General features: G+C 49.5%; 1 protein-coding gene across 1 annotated transcript in view; it reads left to right on the forward strand.

Annotated features, from left to right (window-relative positions):
* The window catches only part of arhgap24 (Rho GTPase activating protein 24), a 606,798-nt gene that overhangs the window by 476,661 nt on the left and 108,361 nt on the right, over positions 1 to 21,776 (forward strand). Inside the window, exon 4 of the mRNA XM_072496252.1 lies at positions 4,782 to 4,904. Within this exon, the coding sequence (XP_072352353.1) occupies positions 4,782 to 4,904 (123 nt within the window). The remainder of the gene's footprint in view (positions 1 to 4,781; positions 4,905 to 21,776) is intronic.

The following is a 21,776-nucleotide window of genomic DNA, read 5'->3' on the forward strand; positions in this document are numbered from 1 at the left end:
GCATCTTGTTTAAGAAATCTTTCTTGCTTGTGAAATTTAAAGGTATTGTTTTGAGCAAGTGTAGGAAGCAATGATCAGATAATCTAATCGACGGTCTAAACAAGCCTGAGTGTTTACTGCATTTTTTTGCTTTCACAACAATGTCTAGACTGGTATAGTTGTTCATGTAAAATGCATCACATTTCTATCGCACACCATACTATTCACAGATACACACCCACACATAAGCACCCCACATCTCCTCAAAAATACACACACACAAACTTCTTGTAAATGCAAACACATACACAGCATGTTTATATTGATGATTGTCTGTCACCAACTGAATATTTCTTTCATTGCTGATAAGAATGCCTGGATAACGTGCCTTTATAGCAATCGATAATGTACCTTTATAGCAATCGTCAAGTGAGAGTACTCACAAATCCCAGATGGGTTTTCAAAAGAGATGAGCCAAAATGCACTCGAGAAAGAAAATAAGACGTAAAAAGCGACATTTAACCATCTGCTGCATTTGCCATATTTAACAACAGTGCTGTGTCTGGTGTAAGTTGCTATGTCAGCCATATACCTTGTGATTGAAAAGCATATGCATACAATTTGTCTAATGTTTAACATTCGTGCTATATGAGTGTAGAAGTGGTCTAGTATCAACCAGGCCAAGATACATTTTTCACTTGGTGCTGAAGGTAACACTTGAGGACAAGGAAATTGGGTGTCATTTGCTCCTGCCAAGCACCTGCTGGAAAGTTCCTTGTAAATATTTTCCACTGGGACTGTGCTCCTGCCTTTTTGATTTCCACTCAGTCTGAATGGGAACATAGCTTGTGTGAATGCTGCGAGTTTAAAATGGGTTTCAATAGACCTATCAAATCCATTGATGTTTGAATGAAAGTATTGCTCAAAATAAAAGCTTGTTGCGCAGGTCATTTAGTCAAAGCTAAATTGTAGTGTTTTGAAATTAATGTATGGCAAGGCCAGCATTTATTGCCCATCCCTAGTCACCCTTGAGAAGGAGGTGGTGAGCTGCCTTCTTGGACTGCTGTAGTTCATGTGGTATAGGCATACTCACTGCTGTTAGGAAGGGAGTTCCAGGATCATGGCCCAGCGACAGTGAAGTAACGACGATGTATGTCCAAGTCAGGATGGTGCGTGATTTGGAGGGGAATTTGCAGGTGGTGGTGTTCCCATGTTTAGCTGCTGAACTTGTTCTTCTAGATGATAGTGGTTTTGGGTTTGGAAGGTGCTGCCTAAGGAACATTGGTGAGATCCTCCAGTGCATCTTGTAGATGGTACACTGCTGTTATTGTGCATTGGTGGTGGAGAGATTGAATGTTTGTGGAAGGAGGAGCAATCAAACGGGCTGCTTTGTCCTGGATGGTGTCAAGTGTCTGAGTGTTGTTGGAGCTGCGCTTATCCAGGCTAGTGGAGAGCATTTCATTACTTGTGCCTTGTAGATGGTGGACAGGCTGTCGGGGGTAGGGAGGCGAGCTGCAGGATTCCTAGTCTTTGACCACAGTGTTTACATGGCAAGCCCAGTTCAGTTTCTGGTCAATGGTAACCCCTAGGATGTTGGTAGTGGAGGATTCAGTGATGGTAAGGCCATTGATTGTCAATTATGTAAGTTATGACTCAGTATAATAACTTGAGTTTATTTTGGATGCATTTGTCCTTTTTCTGAATCAGAGAAGGTTTCTGTTGGACAAGAAGCCCAATTGTTGTTTTTAATATGAAAAGCAAACACTCCAAATAAATTGTTTCCAAAAACTCAGCGGAAGACAAAGGTTGAATTTGACTTCACTGTTCAAAGATTGAATCAACTGGAAATACAAATCTAGAGAACTGTAAAACAGTTCAATTCACGCTATCTTATGAAGTCAAGATCCACTCTAATAGTAGAGATTTTGGATCCAATATTGTCAATTTTTTGTATGCAACTCTTTGATTTGATTTGGTTTATTATTGTCACATGTATCAGTATACAGTGAAAAGTATTGTTTCTTGCATGCTGTACAAACAATGCTTTCCGTACATAGGGAAGGAAGGAGAGACTGCAGAATATAATGTTACAGTTATAGCAAGGTGTAGAGAAAAGATCAACTTAATACGAGGTAGGTCCATTCAAAAGTCTTATGGCAGTAGGGAAGAAGCTGTTCTTGAGTCGGTTAGTACGTGACCTCAAACTTTGGTATCTTTTTCCTGACGGAAGAAGGTGGAAGAGAGTATGTCCGGATGCGTGGGGTCCTTAATTATGCTGGCTGCCTTTCTGAGGCAGCTGGAATTATAGATACAGTCAATGGATGGGAGGCTGGTGATGGACTGGGCTACATTCACAACCTTTTGTAGTTTCCTGTGGTCTTGGGCAGAGCAGGTTCCATACCAAGCTGTGATACACCCAGAAAGAATGCTTTCTATGGTGCATCTATAGAAGTTGGTGAGGGTCGTAGCTGACATGCCAAATTTCCTTAGTCTTCTGAGAAAGTAGAGTCGTTGGTGGGCTTTCTTAACTGTAGAGTCGGCATGGGGGGGGGGGGGGGGGGGGGGGGGGGGGGGGGGGACCAGGACAGGCTGTTGGTGATCTGTACACCTAAAAACATGAAACGCTTGACCCTTTCTACTTCGTTCCCATTGATGTAGACGGGCGTGTACTCCACTACGCTTCCTGAAGTCGATGGCAATCTCCTTCGTTTTGTTGACATTGAGGGAGTGATTATTGTCGTCGCACCAGTTCACCAGATTCTCGAACTCATTCCTGTACTCTGTCTCGTCATTGTTTGAAATCCGACCCACTACGGTGGTGTCATCAGCAAATTTGAAAATCAAGTTGAAGGGGAATTTGGCCACACAGTCATAGGTGTATAAGGAGTATAGTAGGGGGCTGAGGACACAGCCTTGTGGGGCACCGGTGTTGAGGATGATCGTGGAGGAGGTGTTGTTGCCTATCTTTACTGATTGTAACCTGTGGCTTAGAAAGTTCAGGATCCAGTCGCAGAGGGAGGAGCCGAGGCTGAGCTGTAGTCGATAAATTGGTGTCTGACATAGGTGTCTTTGTTATCTAGGTGTTCCAGGGTAGGGTGCAGGGCCATGGAGATGGCGTCTGCTGTGGACCTGTTGCAGCGGTAGGTGAACTGTAGTGGATAAAGGCAATCCGGGAGGCTAGAGTTGATTCGTGCCATGACTAACCTTTCGAAGCACGTCATGACATAAATGAGCAATTTAGCAATATGTATCATGCGCAAATGGCACCTGAACTATATCTTCCACCAACTTTGACAATTTCCAGACCTCTGGTAGGGGCTTACTGTCACCAACTATTTTATTCTCTTTACAAGGTGCAAGCCAGTTACTTGCCCAAGTTTGGATTGTAAGCAGGGCTGAGACACTGAAACCAGCTTCTGACACTTCCATGGTGACAGCTGCCATCTATCTCTGTCACAACACTTACATCCTGAGATGCCTCAGAGAAGTTTTTTCAGGACAGCTAACAGAAAATGGCACTGAAGTTGGGAGGGAGTGGAAGATCAGGTGAAGAGAAGGGTCTTCCTGAGGCTTCTGGAGACAGAGAAAGAGGATGGGAGATACAAAGGGAGAGGTGTTTCGGGCGTGGGATCTCATTGTGGGGTGATGAGTAAATGCCAGTGGTGGTGTGGACAGAAGAGGCAGCAAGGTATATTGTGGTGGTGGATGAGAAGAATGTGTGTGCAGCGAGGGATAAGATCATTGAATGGGGAGAGGTGAAACCACTGATGAAATTTAAGGCGAAAATCTGAAAATCGAGGAGCTGTGCAGGCTGACTATGGCACTCGGGAAGGAAAGATGTGAGGGAGATGTGGGCCGGGTGAGAATGCAGGCTACAGCGATCTGATCTGTAATTTATGGCAGACTGAAGCTGCAAAGGAAGCCAGGGCTGGAGATACCAAGTATCTCATAGTTTTCTTTCAAATGTGCAAACAGTTAACCTAAGCATAGGCCCCACATCTTGCATCTTACTCAGTTGGGTCTGTAATTGGGAGAGAAACTGATGATGTAAATGCACCATTATTAGGGTGAAGAACAAATCGCTTTCTGGTTGTTCTACAGTGTGTCCTGCTGGAAAGTGCAAATGTGAGAATATGAAGAGGGCAGTATTGTAGTCAGTCCTGGCCCTCACAGTCAAACAGTTAGCCAGTTCATAAGGAAAATCAGGACTCCGATTGCAGTTCAGATCAAATATATGTCAGGAACAGCTGGTGGAAGGAAGCATTTCTGCTCCCTGAACAACATGCTGTGTCACCATTGATGTCATGTCAAATAGTTCACCCTCTAAGCTCACATTGGAGGAGTAGTCACTTGGTTGTAGCACTGGATGGCTTTGGGTGTCGTAACCCACTAAGAAGCAGCATTTTGAAGAGAGAAGGAAAGGAAATTGTGGTCAAAATGCACACTCCTAACTTTTAACTCAGACATAGACATATTGAAGTGGTTCACCACTATTGACAGGACGTCATGGTGACACGGCATCTTAGTCAAGGAGCAGCCTGTGGCAAAAGCTTCTCCCAGCAGTTCTCAATGTGTTTCAGATCTTAGCGGCAGTCACAACCCTTTTTTCTCTTGTGAGCTGATTAACAGGCTGTTTACCAGAGACAGTGACGGGTTCCGGCTAGCAGATTCATTCACCCTGCTGACGTATAACAGAGGAAAACCCTAAAGGAATAAAAATACAAAAGCTAGGATCAAGAATTACTATATAGGTCATTCGAATAGTTTTCTGTGGAATATCACTGATGTATTGTGTCTTCTAGGTGGAGATCGTGATCGGATGACTGCCAATCATGAAACATATCTCCTCATGGCTAGTGCACAGAATGATATGGAAGATTGGGTGAAGACTATTCGCAGAGTGATATGGGCTCCTTTTGGTGGAGGTAAGCTTGGTGATTTCAACTGGTTGGCTGTAAATATTCTGGGGCAAATTGTTGTACCCTCAATTGACCAATTTTACCAGTGCAGCATGTTAAATGGGAAGTGAAAACCCTATTCCAAGCCACCAGATCCGGATGGATTTCATTTATGTCAACAATACTGAGATGAGGGGTGGCATGGTGATGCAGTGATTAGCACTGTTGCCTCACAGCGCTGAGGACACGGGTTCGATCCCGGCCTGGGTCACTGTCCGTGTGGGGTTTGCACATTCTCCCCATGTTTGCGTGGGTCTCACCTCCACAGCCCAAAGATGTGTAGGATAGGTGGATTGGCCACATTAAATTGCCCCTTAAATGGAAACTTTTTTAAAAAATCACTGAGATGCAGTAGTTAATCCCTGGATCTGTGTTATTCCAAGTCATACTGACAGCTGTACAACATTCCTACTTAGTTCCGCCGTTAATGTGCCAGTAGTTAAGAAAACCCACATATGGTGAATATGTGTAGATACTCCTGATTTCCTCCAAAGGGTTGGATGCCATTATGTATTGTTAAATAGAGAGTGGATCCTCAATAGAGAGTGGAGCATGGTCAAAGAGGTGGGATTTAAAGACTGTCTTAATGGAGGAAAGTGAAGCAGAGAGGCAGAGAGGTGTAGTAAGGGCATACCAGAGCTTAGGGCTTAGGCAACTGCTGGCAAGCAATCAAGGTGGAGTGATTAAAATCATGGATGTTCAAGAGGCCAGAATTAAAGGCGCGGATATCTCCGAGGGCTGTGGAGATGGAGGAGATAATAGAGATAGTGAGGCACAGGGCTTTGGACGGATTTGAAAACCAAAATGAAATTTTTTAAAAAACAGACATTGCTGAACCGGACTTGCTGCAAGTTATGACATACAGCTGGAGCTGTAAAGCAATTGTGCTAACCACTGTGCTACAATGCTGCCCTCCTGTCAGCTCTCTTTCAAAAGGAGAGTGTGGCCCCTGGGACTGTGGGGTGACATTTATTAGAATAGTCAAACCTAGAAGTAACAAAAATCAGTAATGACGTTTTCAGCAGCAACAAAATGAGGCAGAGGTGAATTTGGGCAATGTTACGGAGATGGAGGGCGGCTTGCGGCGCAGTGGTTAGCACTGGGACTGCGGCGCTGAGGACCCGGGTTCGAATCACAGCCCTGGGTCACTGTCCGTGTGGAGTTTGCACATTCTCCCCATGTCTGCGTGGGTTTCACCCCCACAACCCAACGATGTGCAGGTTGGGTGGATTGGCCACGCTAAATTGCCCCTTAATTGGAGAAAAAAAATAATAATTGGGTACTCTAAATTTTTAAAAAACATGTTACGGAGATGGAAATAGACAATCTTACTGAGCATATGAAAATCTGCTCGGGAGCACATCTTCGGGAATTCTAAAATATTTCACAATCATATAAAAAGTACTCAGCTATATTACCAACAGTTTGTCATTTTTTTGGTTTTACAAACTATTATAACCCCTCCCCCACCCTATTGCCCCTTCCACCCAGCCCCCCCGCCCTCCGTACAATTGCTGGCAACAAACAGATCTTTAAAGACAGGGAAGAACGGCCTCCACCTTGAGCAAAATCCTTCTTCTGACCCCTAAAGGGCATATTTGATTTTTTCTAGTCGCAATAATTCTGCTACGTCCCCCAACCATGTGGGGCCCTCGGTGGAACCGTCAATCTCTACCCAAGCAGGATTCATCGGTGGGTAATCAGAGAGGCGATGGCCAAGACATCAGCCCTTTTCTTGGCCTTCTGATTTAGGAGTTATTCATCAATAAGGCAACAGCATACACAGCTATTTTTAAATTTTCAAATCCCAGACCTGAACAAGATAAAACTACTGGCGTGGTCTTACCAAAGAAAAACCAATATCTGTTCTGAGCGGGAATTGAAGGGTTGTTCGCAGCACTACAAGCGGCGGGAGCCACCCCACTGTCTCACGGCACTCTGGTTGTCTTTGGTAGTCCAGCGGGGAACGCCCCCCGTGGCTGCACTCAGTTGAATTTCCTGTATTGATAAGCTCTGCTCACCGGAACTCCTCAGTGCAGGAGGCGATCGGGACGCCATTTTTAAATGGTTCCCCAACCTCTCAAATCCCCCTGCCGTAAACCCCCAGACATTCCCAATGCCCCAACTTACCTCTCCCCCCCTCACCCCATAAGGGCAGGGCACCCCCGGCCTGATCCCCAGAATGGGCAAAATGACAGCCTGGCACCACCAGGCTGGCACCCAGGTGGCACTGCAGGGTGTCAGGCTAGCAGTGTCAAGGTGCCAGCGTTTGGCACCCTGCGCAGAGACCAACCACCCAGGGAGGCCCCTGATCCCTGAGAGACCACCTCAAGTGCAGTCCCGCCTGTTCCCCGTTTGTCGGGACCAGTATCGAACGGCGCTTGTCTCAGGTCTCCAAGGCGAAGGGGTTAGATCCCAAAAACCTCTGGTAGATCAGTCGGGCGCATATTAAAGTTATGCCGTTAGATCTCTCAAGTTGTGGTGAGCTGGGTAAATCCTACAAGGGGCCTCTCCCGGCATCTACCAGCCATGTCATGCCCCAGTTCGGGAGGGAGATGGCCAGTAGATCATGCCCGAACTAACAAACATAGCCTAGAATCACAGAATGAACAGGCTGCCCACCTGGAAGTGCCACATCATCAGGTCCCAGGAGATCTAGGCATGTGCCCGCACCTACCTGGGGAGCTGGCCAGGCCAACCATGCTTGAAGCGATGAAAGAAGTGACCCATGTTCACCAGCTCCAAGTACGTCTGCACAATGTACTGAAAAAACAAACACTGGGCCCCAGGGGGTATGTTACTGTGAGGCTTCATTTATTAAAAAAAGAACCATGCGTGAAAACAGAAGTTCAGGCTATTTTTATAAACCATTCCACTGAGCTTCTTTTTCATAGTTTATGAGGTTATGTAACTCACTTTAGGGTCTTGTAACTTATAACCAGACACTTCTGACAACCCTTGGTCGCATGAATACTGCTCCTATTACAAACCACCACAAGCCAATTGAAATACAGTCAAAACAAAGGTATGAGCATAGAGTGTAGATTGTGTTTAAGATTGTGAGTAGACTGGAGCCTATTTACAATCCCAAAATACCATACATGGCACTGTATAATTTGACCATTGCAGCCTCAGGCCTTCCAAAATGGGGGTCAGCTTATACACCAAGTACAAAATGTGAACCACTCGTGTTGGTCCCGGAGGACCCATTTCTGATCATCGGCTCAGCATGCATGGTCTGCTCTGTGTGGGGGTGTCTTAAACTTCCACACATCTTTCTGACAACATAACCTCCATTGCCTGCCTGATCCCATGCGCCTACTTATCAGTTATAAGTGTATGATTCTAAAGATGTATCTCTCAGCTGGAAAATTCAGGCCAACTCCTCATGTGAGTATAGCTCTAAACATGAATTTATTAGCTGAAAAATGGGGATACTGACTTATACACCGAGTGTAGGCCGAAACATGCACTTTGATAGCAAAAAACTGGGGTCGACTTATAAACCACCATATATTGTATTATCTATTCTTCCCCACATTCTCTGGGTTGAATTCTCTTGCACAATACAAATTGGTGCGAGATAAATTGTTAATTCTAAATCCGAGATTGAGAGATATTTGGTCAATAAAGGTATGAAGGAAATGGGGAAAAGGCATGTAGATGGAGTTTAGGTCACAGATCAGCTTTGACTTCATTGCATGACAGAATGAGCTCAAGAGACTAAGTGACTTGTTCCTACCATGATGAGGTGTAACAGATTTCCTCTCCGGATGCAGACGGCGCTGGCCAGGTCAGCATTTAATTGAACTTGAGAAGGTGGTGCTGAGCCACCATCTTCACCCATTGCAGTCCGTGTACAGAAAGTACTCCCACAGAGCAGTTAGATAAAAAGTTCCAGGATTTTGATTCTCTGACAATGAAGTAGTGGCGATGTATATGTAAATCAGTGGTGTGTGACTGGAAGGTATTCTGAGAGCGAGCGATATGTAAGGCAGTGTTACTGATTGTGGAGATGAACAATTCTGCTGCTGCTCATGGCCAACAGCACCTCACAATGTCCAATTTTGAGCAGTTCAATTTTTCCTGCCCTTGTGTTGTGGGGTGAGGGAGAAGGGGTGCTCAAGGACCCCCTAACAGGTGTGGGTTTTTTTTTTGGGGGGGGGGGGATCCGGAGGCCACGGTGGGGAGTCGGGCGGGGGGGGTGGGGGAAGCTCGTCAGTGCAGGAAACTAGGTAAGTGCAGCCTCAGCTGCACTTGGGTTCCTTGCCCGAGCCCAAAAAAAACAGAGACCCATTTGATAGTGGGGTCAGCTGCAGGGCGATAAACACCTCGCTAAACGCGCCCTAAACAGGACTCTGTTTTTCCCCGTGAAATTGCACCCCATGGGCGGGATTCTCCGATAGCTGATGCAGAAATCGTGGCGGGCGATGGGTTCACACCAAATCACAATTCCCCTGTGCCTCAACAGCGATGGCAATGTACCTTTCGCATATCATTAGTGGGCATGACCTGGTATTCCATGGGGCCTCCAGGATCCCCCGCTTCTGCCGGGGGAATTCCTGATGGTGAGGTTCATTTGTGGTTTTAAAAATTGGGGAACAGGCGCCGTGGCCGATGAGGGAGGAGGTAGGACTCATAGAGATGCGAGTGTGGGTGCCGGTCCTGACTGGCTGGCTGGCGGGGGGTGACCAGGTAATGGGCCGTGAATCCGGGGTGACCCTCACCCATGGGATCGGGGTCTCCAGGCACGGACTGCCATTGCCGTGGCCTGCAAGGCAGCCATCTTGCTGCGCACCCTATTGACCACCCACCTTGGCCAGTAGGTCTGCAGAGTGATATCGGCTTTATGGATGTCCCCACCTCCCCCACACCCGACTCTCCGTTAAACCACTCCCCTCCCCCCCCTCCCCCCCCCCCCCCAGATCAGCCGCCATGCGCCAGCGGGGCATCGTGTGGCCCACCCAATGGCAACTACCACAATAACCACTAAAGGGGGGCACCGGACAGGGGTCATGGAGCGTACCCCTGACATGGGCAGCGTCACCTTGGCAGAAGGAACTGGTGCGAGGGTCAGAGGTCCCCATGATGCCTGGCACGACGGGGCCAGGGTTGCGGAGAGGGGGGGGGGGGGCAGAGGGGACATGTGGGGTAGGGTCCGCAGTACCGACCAGGGTCACTATGTCGCCCATTGGACCTGGTTGCGAACGGGGGTACGCACCATGCTAACATGTCGGCCTTTCACCCTGCACACAATGGATATTGGAATTCAACCAGCAATGGCAGCCTTCTCCTTATCGCAATAGCCCTGGGAATGCATTGCGGCTGTATGGGCTGGAGGGGTGAGGACAGTTGGTGGTGAAGAGGGGATGTGGGGGTGGTAGTAGTGGAGCAGGAGGTGTGGGGGTGGTGGAGGAGAGGGGGTCGTGTCCGGGTGGTGAAGGCCTGGATTCTCCGCCCCATGACACCGTCAATGCGGATCACGATCGGGCGTGGAAACGGGAGTCTGGCCAAAATCGAGGTTTGCGCCGGGCATGGAACCGACTGCTGTACTCCAGCCCCCCTCTGGTAGCCCAATGATCCGGAGGTTCTGGTGCCAAGAACGGTTCTCCTGGTCAGCTATTCTGGCTTTCAGAGATGTTTGGGTCACCCCCAACCTCATTATTTCGGCTGCAAGTGAGACGAGTTATTTGTCCTATTCGGTGACCGCCTTTTCCACTTCACAAATTGTCGCTCCTTGGGCCTCCAGCCATCGCTCCACCCTGTCCATCGATCCACTTATGGAAGCCAGCGCAGCCTCAATTGAGGCAGCACGGTGGCACAGTGGGTTAGCACTTCTGCCTCACAACGCCAGGGACCTAAGTTCAATTCCGGCCTCGTGTGATTGTCTGAATGAAGTTTGCACTCTCTCTCCCGTGTCTACGTGGGTTTCCTCTGGATGCTCCAGTTTCCTTCCACAGTCCAAAGATGTGCAGGTTAGGTGGTTTGGCCATTGTAAATTTCTCTTTAGTGTCGAAAAGGTTAGGTGGGATTGCTGGGTTACGGGGATAGGGTGAGGGCCGGACCCTAGGTAGGTTGCCCTTTCAGAGGGTCGAAGCACACCGATGGGCCAAATAACCTCCTTCTGCACTTTAGGAATTCTATGATTGCCATCTTCTTCACCAACATTAGGTCCTCCTTTACTGCCTCCCTATGCTTTTGGAGCTCTGTTGAGATGAACTCCATCCGCCACTCCGTCGAAGACTGGGCTGGTGTCAACAACTCTGCGTGTTCAGATTTGTGTTGTCATTGGCTCCGATGCTGGGCTTTAACTCTGTCTACTTTTGCTCCCCTTGCTTCCTGTCTGGTGGTTCGCCGGCATCCCAAACCAGACGGGTAGTTGATGAGAGTCAGATTGGTATGATTTTTTTTCCAGGTTTGGTGTCCATTCATTGGGTCAAAAATATCCAAGAAAGAGTTTCCAGACGGAAGCCACTGTCACGTGCGACCACTCAGCTCTTGGACGCCACCGGAAGTCACTCACTTCCATTTTCTGCAGTAGGGCAGCACGGTAGCACAGTGGTTAGCACAGTTGCTTCACAGGTTCGATTCCCGGCTTGGGTCACTGTCTGTGCGGAGTCTGTACGTTCTCCCTGTGTCTGCGTGGGTTTCCTCCGGGTGCTCCGGTTTCCTCCCACAGTCCAAAGATGAGCAAGTTAGGTGGATCGGCCATGCTAAATTGCCTTTAGTGTCCAAAAAGGATAGGTGGGGTTACTGGGTTAGATTGGAGGCGTGGGCTTAAGTAGGGTGCAGGTGCACCAAGGGACGGTGCAGACTCGATGGGCCGAATGGACTCCTTCTGCACCGTAAATTCTGTGATTCTGTGAATCTGATCTCAAACGATGTGCCCATTAGGCCACACATACTATTAAAAAGGCTAGTGAGCATTTAAAGGAGCCTCATTGCTGTTAGCATTCAACATTGGTGTCTCGCAGCTCACAACTCCCATAATCACATCACGCGACCCCCAGAGAACCCCTGCATTAAGCTCTGTCAAGGTGAGCACATGGGGCCATTCTTCATATACTGGCAGGCTTGGCTTTGCAGCGTTCAAGTTGTGACAAATGGCACTTACAATGTTTAGAAATTGACACCAGGCGGAACCTTACCATGTTTTCAAAGTGAAAACCGTGCAGCTCTCCGGCTGCATAGACCAATTTTCTCTCACAATATTGAGCCTTTCTGAGAAAAATAAATGAGTGGCCGTGGTTTGCACCACAACCCTGCCGGGGGTGGGGGGTTGCTGATTAAGCCGCTAACCGGCTCCACAGAGATCGGGGCACCATCTTTAAAGGGTGCCCCAATCAGAACAGACCTGTTAATCCACCTTCACGGAACTATCACTGGTGATCCCCCCCCCCCACCCCCCACACTCACAGTCCGCTGCCCCTCACCATGTCTGCAAGTTCACCCCCACTGCCTGCAAGGTCCCCCCTCACTATATCCTCACATGCCATCAAGTACCCTCCTCAATGCCCTCAGCGCTCTCCCCCCACCACACTTAATGGGCAGCCGCCCCCCCACCCTCCCCTGTCGCTCACTAGAGGGCCTGCCCCTGGCTCTGTACCTGGAACTGCTCTGTGGCACAGGTTGTCACTGCCAGTGTGCCAACCTGTGCCAAGGGAGAGTGCCCTCCCATGCCCCTTTCCCCCGGGGGGATATTTGAAGACGTGAAGACACTTCACGTCTTCAAATAACTATCACGTTTTGAGGTTTGAATATTCATTGAGGGGGGAATCATGTAGGGGGGGGGGGGGGGGGGGGGCTGTGTAATTACATGGAAATGTATTCAAAACATTTAAATGAGGTTCTTGCCATTTTCCCTGGAGTTTTCGGCGCATCGACCATCCTGCGGAGTGCAAAGCCGGGCTTAAAATCACCTCTGATGTGTTCTGACTTTACCTTGTCAGTTTCGACTTTATGAGGCCATACCAGCAAACATTTGGCCTTTGCCAGCTGTTATGTTCTGCCTTTCACAACCTCAGAAAGGACAAAGTATTTCTCAGATACTTGATAGAAATGTCTTTTAAAGTGTAGGTGGGCCGTATGCATGTTTTACAAAAGGCTTGAGTTTACTTAACCACTTGAGTCCTTTGAATAACTATTGTATGGGAGGGGGGGGGGGTGGGGGTGGGGGGCGGCACAGTGGAGCAGTGGTTAGCACTGCTGCCTCACGGCACCGAGGACCCGAGTTCGATCCAGGCCCCGGGTCACTGCCCGTGTGGAATTTGCATATTCTGCCCGTGTTTGCGTGGGCCTCACCCCCACAACCCAAAGATGTGCAGGGTAGGTGGATTGCCACGCTAGATTGTCCCTTAATTGGAAAAAAAAAACAATTGGGTACTCTAAATTTAAAAAAAAAAATATTGGATGGGTTATATAATGGTTGGTTGATTCAATCTCCCTGTATGTAGGAACCAAGAAAGAATATGCACGCCAATCATTTTACCACAAAAGAGACCATGACCTTTCACTGAGAAATTCACAATGCATTTGAGAGACCTTAGAGAGTGAAGCAAATTTACAAAACAACAAATAAGGGGTTATTCTATAACTCTGTTCATGGTGGCACAAACACAGTTGTTAGAAAGTGAACAGCCATCTGACCAAATCAATTCCCTCATTGACAATTGCACTATTCAGTGAAAATAAGGTGTTGCGCTTTGGTTCAGGAACCAATTCCCCGTTTATAATATTATTCCTATGGGAAAATTGGTTCCAACGTAAGACATTTCGACTTCCAACGCAATTTTCAGCAACCAATTGTGCTGTGAGACAAGAGGACTGTCTGGTAGACGACTCAGTCATGGACACCATCACTACTAAACCCAGTCTAATACTTAACTGCCTTTCACACTGTGATGAACGGTTACTGCCTTATCATCATGTAAGGTGATGTCCCCTTTAAGACCGGGCTTGGAACCCTGGGGACTCCGCCTCTGGCTCCGCCCATCTGTGAGTCATATATTAAGGGCTGCCTCATGGGTATGCAGCAGTCAGCACATGTCTCAGCTCTAGCATAGTTCTTAGTCTAATAAAGCCTTCTTTACCGTTTACACTCTAAGCGTCGTTATTGAGGGTACCTCAATTTATTAGACTAAACTAGATTCAGGATGGACGCAGGCCTAAAACCAGAGAAGCTCAATCTGGAAGCACGGACACCGGAGGCAAAGGACATTTTTTAATACTGGCTCCGGTGCTTCGAGGCCTACCTGGACTCCGCAGAGACTCCCATCCTGGGGTCACGCAAGCTGCGTCTACTCCACGCCCGGGTGAGTCATAGAATCTCCGCCACGCTCGAAAAGGCGACGACTTATGAAGAGGCGGTCGAGTTACTCCGCAAGCGGTTTGTCAAACCCATCAACGAGGTACACGCCAGGCATCTGCTCTCTACCTGCCGGCAGCGCTCGGGGCAATCGCTAGACAAATTCGTCGAGAAACTCACTGCACTTGCTAGGGACTGTGACCATCAGGATGTGACAGGGGAAGTCCATATGAACCTGCACATCAGAGACGCTTTCATGTCCGGCATCCGCTCGACCTACATCCGGCAGCGGCTGCTCTAAAACAGGGCAAAAGACCTCCAGGACACGCTAACGCTCGCCTCCTCGCTGGAGGTGGCCCGACATAACTTGGGTACGTACCCCGCGGATTCTGCGAGCCCCCCCCGGACTTCCTCAGACTCAGCCATATTACATGCCTGCGCCACGCGGCGACCCGCTCACCATGAGGGCACACCGTGCTACTTCTGCGGGCAGGGCCAGCACCCACGCCCATGCTGCCCAGCCCACTCTGCGATCTGCAACGACTGCGGGAAGAAAGGGCATTTTGCGAGGGTCTGCCTGGCCAGACCCAGGGGCCAGAAAAACAAAGAATAGTCGGCCCGAAAATCAGGCCCGCAGGCCTCGCAATGCTGCTGCGCACCGACCCGACACGCCCCCTTCTGACGCGTCATCAGCCTCGTGTGAATCATGGGAGCGGCCATCTTGTCGGTGGCCATCTTCTCGACCTGACACGTGCGACCGGCGGCGGCGGCCATTTTACGAGTCCGACTCTGCTGAGGACTCCGACTACCCGCGAGTGGGTGCGATCACCCTCGACCAAACTTGGCCAAAACACCCGCAGAACTCCATGATGCAGGTCCAGGTCAACGGGCACGACACTGCATGCCTCTTCGACTCCGGGAGCACGGAGAGCTTTATCCACCCTGAAACGGTAAGGTGCTGCTCCCTATGCACCCATCCCGCATCTCAAACCATAGCCCTCGCATCCGGGTCCCACTCGGTACAAATCAAGGGGTATTGTATTGCAGATCTCTCGATCCAGGGCGCCAAATACACCCGTTTCAAATTTTATATCCTCCCTCACCTCTGTGCCCCCATGCTGCTCGTCTGGATTTCCAGTGCAGCCACCGAAGTCTGACACTGAAGTTCGGCGGACCCTTGCCCCCCCTCACGGTATGCTGCCTTGCGACACTGAAAGTCGCACCCCCCTCGCTATTCGCGAACCTCACTCTCGACTGTAAGCCTGTCGCCACCAGGAGCCGGCGCTACAGTGCCCAAGATATGGCTTTTATCAAGTCAGAGGTCCAGCGCTTACTGGGAGAGGGGGTCATCGAGGCTAGCAACAGCCCTTGGAGAGCGCAAGTGGTGGTAGTCCGGTCCGGGGAGAAGAAACGGATGGTCGTGGATTATAGCCAGACCATAAACCGATTCACGCAGCTTGATGCGTACCTCCTTCCTCGCATCGCGGAAATGGTAAATCGGATCGTCCAATACCGAGTCTTTTCCACGGTCGACCTCAAATCCGCCTACCACCAGCTCTTCATCCGACCAAAAGACCGCCCCTATACTGCCTTCGAAGCAGCCGGCCGGCTCTTCCACTTCCTCAGGGTCCCCTTCGGTGTCACAAATGGGGTCTCCGTCTTTCAAAGGGCGATGGACCAAATGGTGGACCAGTACGGTTTGCAGGCTACATACCCGTACTTGGACAATGTCACCATCTGCGGCCATGTACAGCAGGACCATGACGCTAACCTCAAAAAGTTCCTCCAGACCACCCGAGCCCTTAACCTGACCTATAACGAGGACAAATGCGTTTTTCACACCACCCGGCTAGCCATCCTCGGCTATGTCGTGGAAGACGGGGTCCTAGGTCCCGACCCCATGCGCCCCCTTAAGGAACTCCCTCTCCCCTGCAGCCTCAAGGCCCTCAAATGGTGCTTGGGGCTTTTCTCTTATTACGCCCAGTGGGTCCCCAAGTATGCGGACAAAGCCCGCTCACTCATAAAGTCCACCATTTTTCCCCTCTCGGCTGAGGCTCAATTGGCCTTCAACCGCATCAAGGTCGACAACATCAAGGCCGCTATGCACGCGGTGGACGAAACCATCCCTTTCCAGGTAGAGACCGATGCATCAGACATCGCTCTGGCTGCTACCCTCAATCAGGAAGGCAGATCAGTAGCATTCTTCTCCCGAACCCTCACCGCCTCCGAGGTTCGACACTCTGCAGTCGAAAAGGAGGCACAAGCCATTGTGGAGGCTGTGCGGCGCTGGAGACACTACCTCGCCGGTAGGAGGTTTACCCTCGTCACCGACCACCGGTCAGTTGCCGATACGTTCGATAACACGCAACAGGGCAAAATAAAAAACGATAAAATTTTGAGGTGGAGGATCGAACTCTCCACCTACACGTACGATATCAAGTATCGTCCAGGGGAGCTCAACGAGCCTCCAGATGCCCTGTCCCGCGGCACATGCGCCAACGCACAGGAGGACCGCCTGCAGGCCACCCACAATGACCTCTGTCACCCAGGGGTTACCCGGCTCGTCCATTTTATCAAGTCCCGCAACATACCTTACTCAACCAAGGAGGTCAAGGCCATGGTCAGGGCCTGCCAAGTCTGTGCGGAGTGCAAACCGCACTTCTACCGGCCAGACAAGGTTCGGCTCGTGAAGGCCTCGGGTCCCTTTGAGCGACTGAGCATGGACTTCAAGGGGCCCCTCCCGTCCACCAATCGTTATGCCTATTTCCTCACCGTGATCGATGAGTTCTCCCGTTTCCCATTCGCCATTCCCTGCCCCGACATGACCTCAGCCACCGTGATTAAGGCACTGCACAGCATCTTCACCCTGTTCGGTTTCCCCGCTTATATCCACTGCGACCGGGGTACACCGTTCATGAGCGATGAACTGCGTCAGTATCTGCTCAGCAAAGGCATCGCCTCGAGCAGAACGACCAGTTATAACCCGCGGGGAAACGGGCAGGTGGAGAGGGAGAACGCGACCGTGTGGAAGGCTGTCCTTCTGGCCCTGCGGTCGAGAAGTCTCCCAACCACCCGCTGGCAGGAGGTCCTACCCGATGCCCGACACTCCATTAGGTCACTCCTCTGCACGGCCACGAATGAGACCCCTCACAACCGATTGTTTGTCTTCCCCAGGAAGTCTACCTCCGGGGTCTCGCTTCCACCTTGGCTGATGGCTCCGGGACCTATTCTTCTCCGGAGGCACGCGAGGAGCCATAAAACGGACCCCCTGGTCGAAAAGGTCCGACTGCTGCACGCCAACCCCAGTCACGCCTATGTTGAGTACCCCGACGGCAGGCAAGATACGGTTTCCCTCCGGGATCTGGCACCCGCTGGATCCCCCACCACAGACCCTTGCGCTCCCCCTTTACACACCCCGCCGGTGCCGGCACCGCTACCCCCGGCCCTGCCTAGTCCCCCTGCCCCGACCCGGACCGAAGCTCCGACAGCTGTGCTCCCGGATGTGCCTTCAACCGGGACGTCCGTGCCCACCGCACCACCGCCCAAATTGAGGAGGTCGATGAGGACGATCCAGCCATCGAGACGGATGGACCTATGATGACACTTCACCCCCGCTGGACTCTTTTTAAACAGGGGGTGAATGTGATGAACGGTTACTGCCTTATCATCATGTAAGGTGATGACCCCTTTAAGACTGGGCTTGGAACCCTGGGGACTCCGCCTCTGGCTCCGCCCATCTGTGAGCCATATATAAAGGGCTGCCTCATGGGCTGTGCAGCAGTCAGCACATGTCTCAGCTCTAGCATAGTTCTTAGTCTAATAAAGCCTTCTTTACCGTTTACACTCTAAGCGTCGTTATTGAGGGTATCTCACACACCCTGATTTTCAGTCGGATAATCGTTAGGAGGCTTGGTTATTTCTCTCCTTACCTTTTGAAGGAAGAATACTGGGGAAAATTCTAGGAAAGTTGATATCTTACCAACCTGGTTGAATTCTTCAAGGAAATGTAGTTACAACTTTAGTGTTTGCTCACTCTCAATATTGTTGGGTACAGGCTCCATTCCGAGACTTGAGCACTTAATTTTGCCTGACAATTTAGTACAGAACTGAGGGAATGCTGCAAGGCTAGAGACACTTCCAAATGTGTTAAACCGAGAGCCCGGCTGTCTCTCTCTGATAGTATAAAGATTCCATGGCAGTATTTGAAAAAGAGCAGGGGAGTTACCCTGGTGTCCTCCTCACAGATATTTATTCATCACTGAAGTTAATTAATCTGGGACTACTGTTTGAGAAGAGGATAAAGTAGGAGTGTTTGGTAGGTCTGTTTTCATTTGATAACCACTACACCATCAATGATGTAAAAATCACATCATAATACATCAGGGACCGCAGTGGTTCAAGAAAGCAGCTCACCACCACCTTCTGAAGGGCAACAAGGAATGGATAATAAATGCTGGCCTAACCACATCCGGTAAATGAATAAAAAATGATTCCATTTGTATTCTATATCCTTGTGATATAAAAATTGGATGACCTTCCTTGTTCCACTATTTTCTCAAACTGAATGACTAACAAAGCATTTTAAATAAGGTTGACAGCATAGCTTCAACAAAAGATAGATGGAAAGTGGCACTTAGCTGGCAGTGATTTTATCATGAAGTTAGCCACGGACTGTAGAAATAACACACATGCTAAAAGAAAATGAAACAATCGCTTCTCGGCCTTTTGGCGAAAATCAAGTGTCTGTAGATTGAGCCTTTGGTTCAGATCTGGGGCGAGATTCTCCGACCCCCCGCCGGGTCGGAGGATCGCCGGGGGCTGGCGTGAATCCCGCCCCCGCCGGTTGCCGAAGTCTCCGGCACCGGAGATTCGGCAGGGGCGGGAATCGCGCCACGCCGGTTGGCGGGCCCCCCTGCTCGATTCTCCGGCCCGGATGGGCCTAAGTCCCGCCGCTAAAATGCCTGTCCCGCCGGCATAAATTAAACCACCTACCTTACCGGCGGGACAAGGCGGCGTGGGCGGGCTCCGGGGTCCTGGGGGGAGGCGCGGGGCGATCTGGCCCCGGGGGATGCCCCACGGTGGCCTGGCCCTCGATCGGGCCCACCGATCCGCGGGCGGGCCTGTGCCGTGGGGGCACTCTTTCCCTTCCGCCTCTGCCACGGTCTCCACCATGGCGGAGGCAGAAGAGACTCCCTCCACTGCGCATGCGTGGGAAGCTGTCAGCGGCCGCTGACGCTCCCGCGCATGCGCCGCCTAGAGATGTCATTTCCGTGCCAGCTGGCGGGGCACCAAAGGACTTTTCCGCCAGCGGGCGGGGCGGAAATTAGTCCGGCGCGGGCCTAGCTCCTTAAAGTTGGGGCTCGGCCACCCCAAGATGCGGAGCATTCCGCACCTTTGGGGCGGTGCGATGCCCGTCTGATTTGCGCCGTTTTGGGCGCCAATCGGCGGACATCGCGCCGTTTCCGGAGAATTACGCCCCTGGTATGTCTCTCTTGTGGGGACCATGAATTGGATTCAATTTGAATTAGCTTTTTGGAGCAGGCGAGGAGCTGGATTAGGGGTTCGCCCCTGACCCACACTCTGAGCCCTGGCTTGGTAACTCAGAAAAGGTAAAAAAAAAGAAGAAAATGAAACAGATTTTCAATTTAATTGAGTCCGAGGAGAAAATTATTTGAAAAAATTGCGGCCAATATGTATATTTTCATTATCTGAAAAACATTCAGAGCAGAGGGTCATTCAGCAGTGAACAAAGACCTGCTGAAGATCTTGGGAGATATTTTGAGTGGTTCCATCAACACTCCTTTTATTGCACTGTAACATGCTGCCATATCATAGCGTGGCATTGAATGCATAATTCAAAGTATTTGTTTCTTATGGCCTTTAGGCTCCAACTTTGCAGCCTGGCCCCTTTCCGGTAACCGTGGTTTTTTATTACCTTCTAATCTGAACAAATCCCTTCTTGGTAATTATGCCACTGGTCACTGAATATTAATTTCCACTGTATATTAGGTTTTATACTTATTGTACAGTTGTGGCTCATAAATGAATAGTAATAGGATGCTAATACCAATAGAGTGTAAGGCATCGGGCATTTGATAGCGCAGACCTGATCAATGCACATTTTTCTTATTAGAAATGTTTCCATTTTTGGCAGTGTTCCCAAGCAGTTTTGAATATCCATTAAAGGAACATTATTCAAATGAAAAGGTGCATGGCTATCCTTTTCTTTGTTGTTTGGGTGCAAACAGATAGGAGCGAACAGCTTTGGTCCCAGTACAAATGCCGGAATCTGCACCCTTATGACTTTTGGCACCAACTCTGCCAAAGATTGTGGGGCAAAGGGAAGCTCATCTCATTATAATGATAGGTGCATCTCACATGCTTGTCATGGATGAGAGGCCTGTTAAATGTCCTAACCAGGGATACAAGTCCACTCTCCAGCTCCCATTCCCCCAGAATGAAAGCCCCCCACTAACCAATATTCGCTCAATCATCGCTGCAGCGCGTCTTGGAGATGGTACACACTGCTGCAATTGTGTGTGAAGGGAGTGACTGTTTATAGTGCTGGAGCGGGTGCCAATCACCAGGGTTGCTGGGGACTAGCTTCTTGAGTGTTGTTGAAGTTGCATTCATCCAGTAAAATGGAGAGTATTCCATCACATTCCTGATTTGTGCCTTGTAGATGGTGAACAGGCATTGGGGATTCAGGCAAGTAACTTACTTCACTTAACTTTAAACACTTCTTTGTGAATAAGAGATGTAATAAACCATACTGTCTTGCCCTGGGTTACGGAGTTGTTAATTGCTTTGATCCAGCTCACATGCAAACAGGCTAATTACATTTCTTGGTTTGGTTGGTACTAGTGACTTTCCAGGCAGACCATCACAAGTGACTTATCTGGAGCAAGGGTTTCTATTCAACTTTGTACCTTTGGCCAGTGGGTGGATTGTTCTACGCCCTCATTCAGTGATTCACCAGTAGGCCTATCAATAAAATCATCTGGCTTCACCTTACAAGAATGAGTTCTCAGAAGTCTTCCAAGGCTAGATTCAGATAAAAAGTTCAATTCAAGGACGATGAGTGTAGTTAGGAGACTGCTTCTGATGAGAGAACAATCTTGGATTTACTTCTCACTGCTTCTGATACGGTCAGACCACTGAGAGATTTACAGAACCATTCCTCCATCCCTTACCCACATGAACAGTTATAATTATTGAATGTTGCAGTTTGTAAGGAAACTGTTCACCCCACATACCTGTACAGACTCTTTAAAGAGTCCAATTTAGTCCCATAACCTTGTATCAAATACATGCCCAATTGCCTTTCGAATGTTCCTATGGAATCAAATTGTGCTACACTTCCAGGTACAGTAGTGTGTGTTTCACATCATAAAACTCTCTGTATGACATAATCCTTTTCCTAATTCATACTGTTAATTGAAATTGAAAATGGGAGGCTTCTTCAAGCAACTGAAGACGCAAGCAAAAGATTGTGAGGTGTGGAGACAGGATCCGAGGACCTGCCCTTGAGCAGC

Source organism: Scyliorhinus torazame, chromosome 3, assembly GCF_047496885.1.
Source record: "Scyliorhinus torazame isolate Kashiwa2021f chromosome 3, sScyTor2.1, whole genome shotgun sequence".
NCBI lineage: Eukaryota > Metazoa > Chordata > Chondrichthyes > Carcharhiniformes > Scyliorhinidae > Scyliorhinus > Scyliorhinus torazame.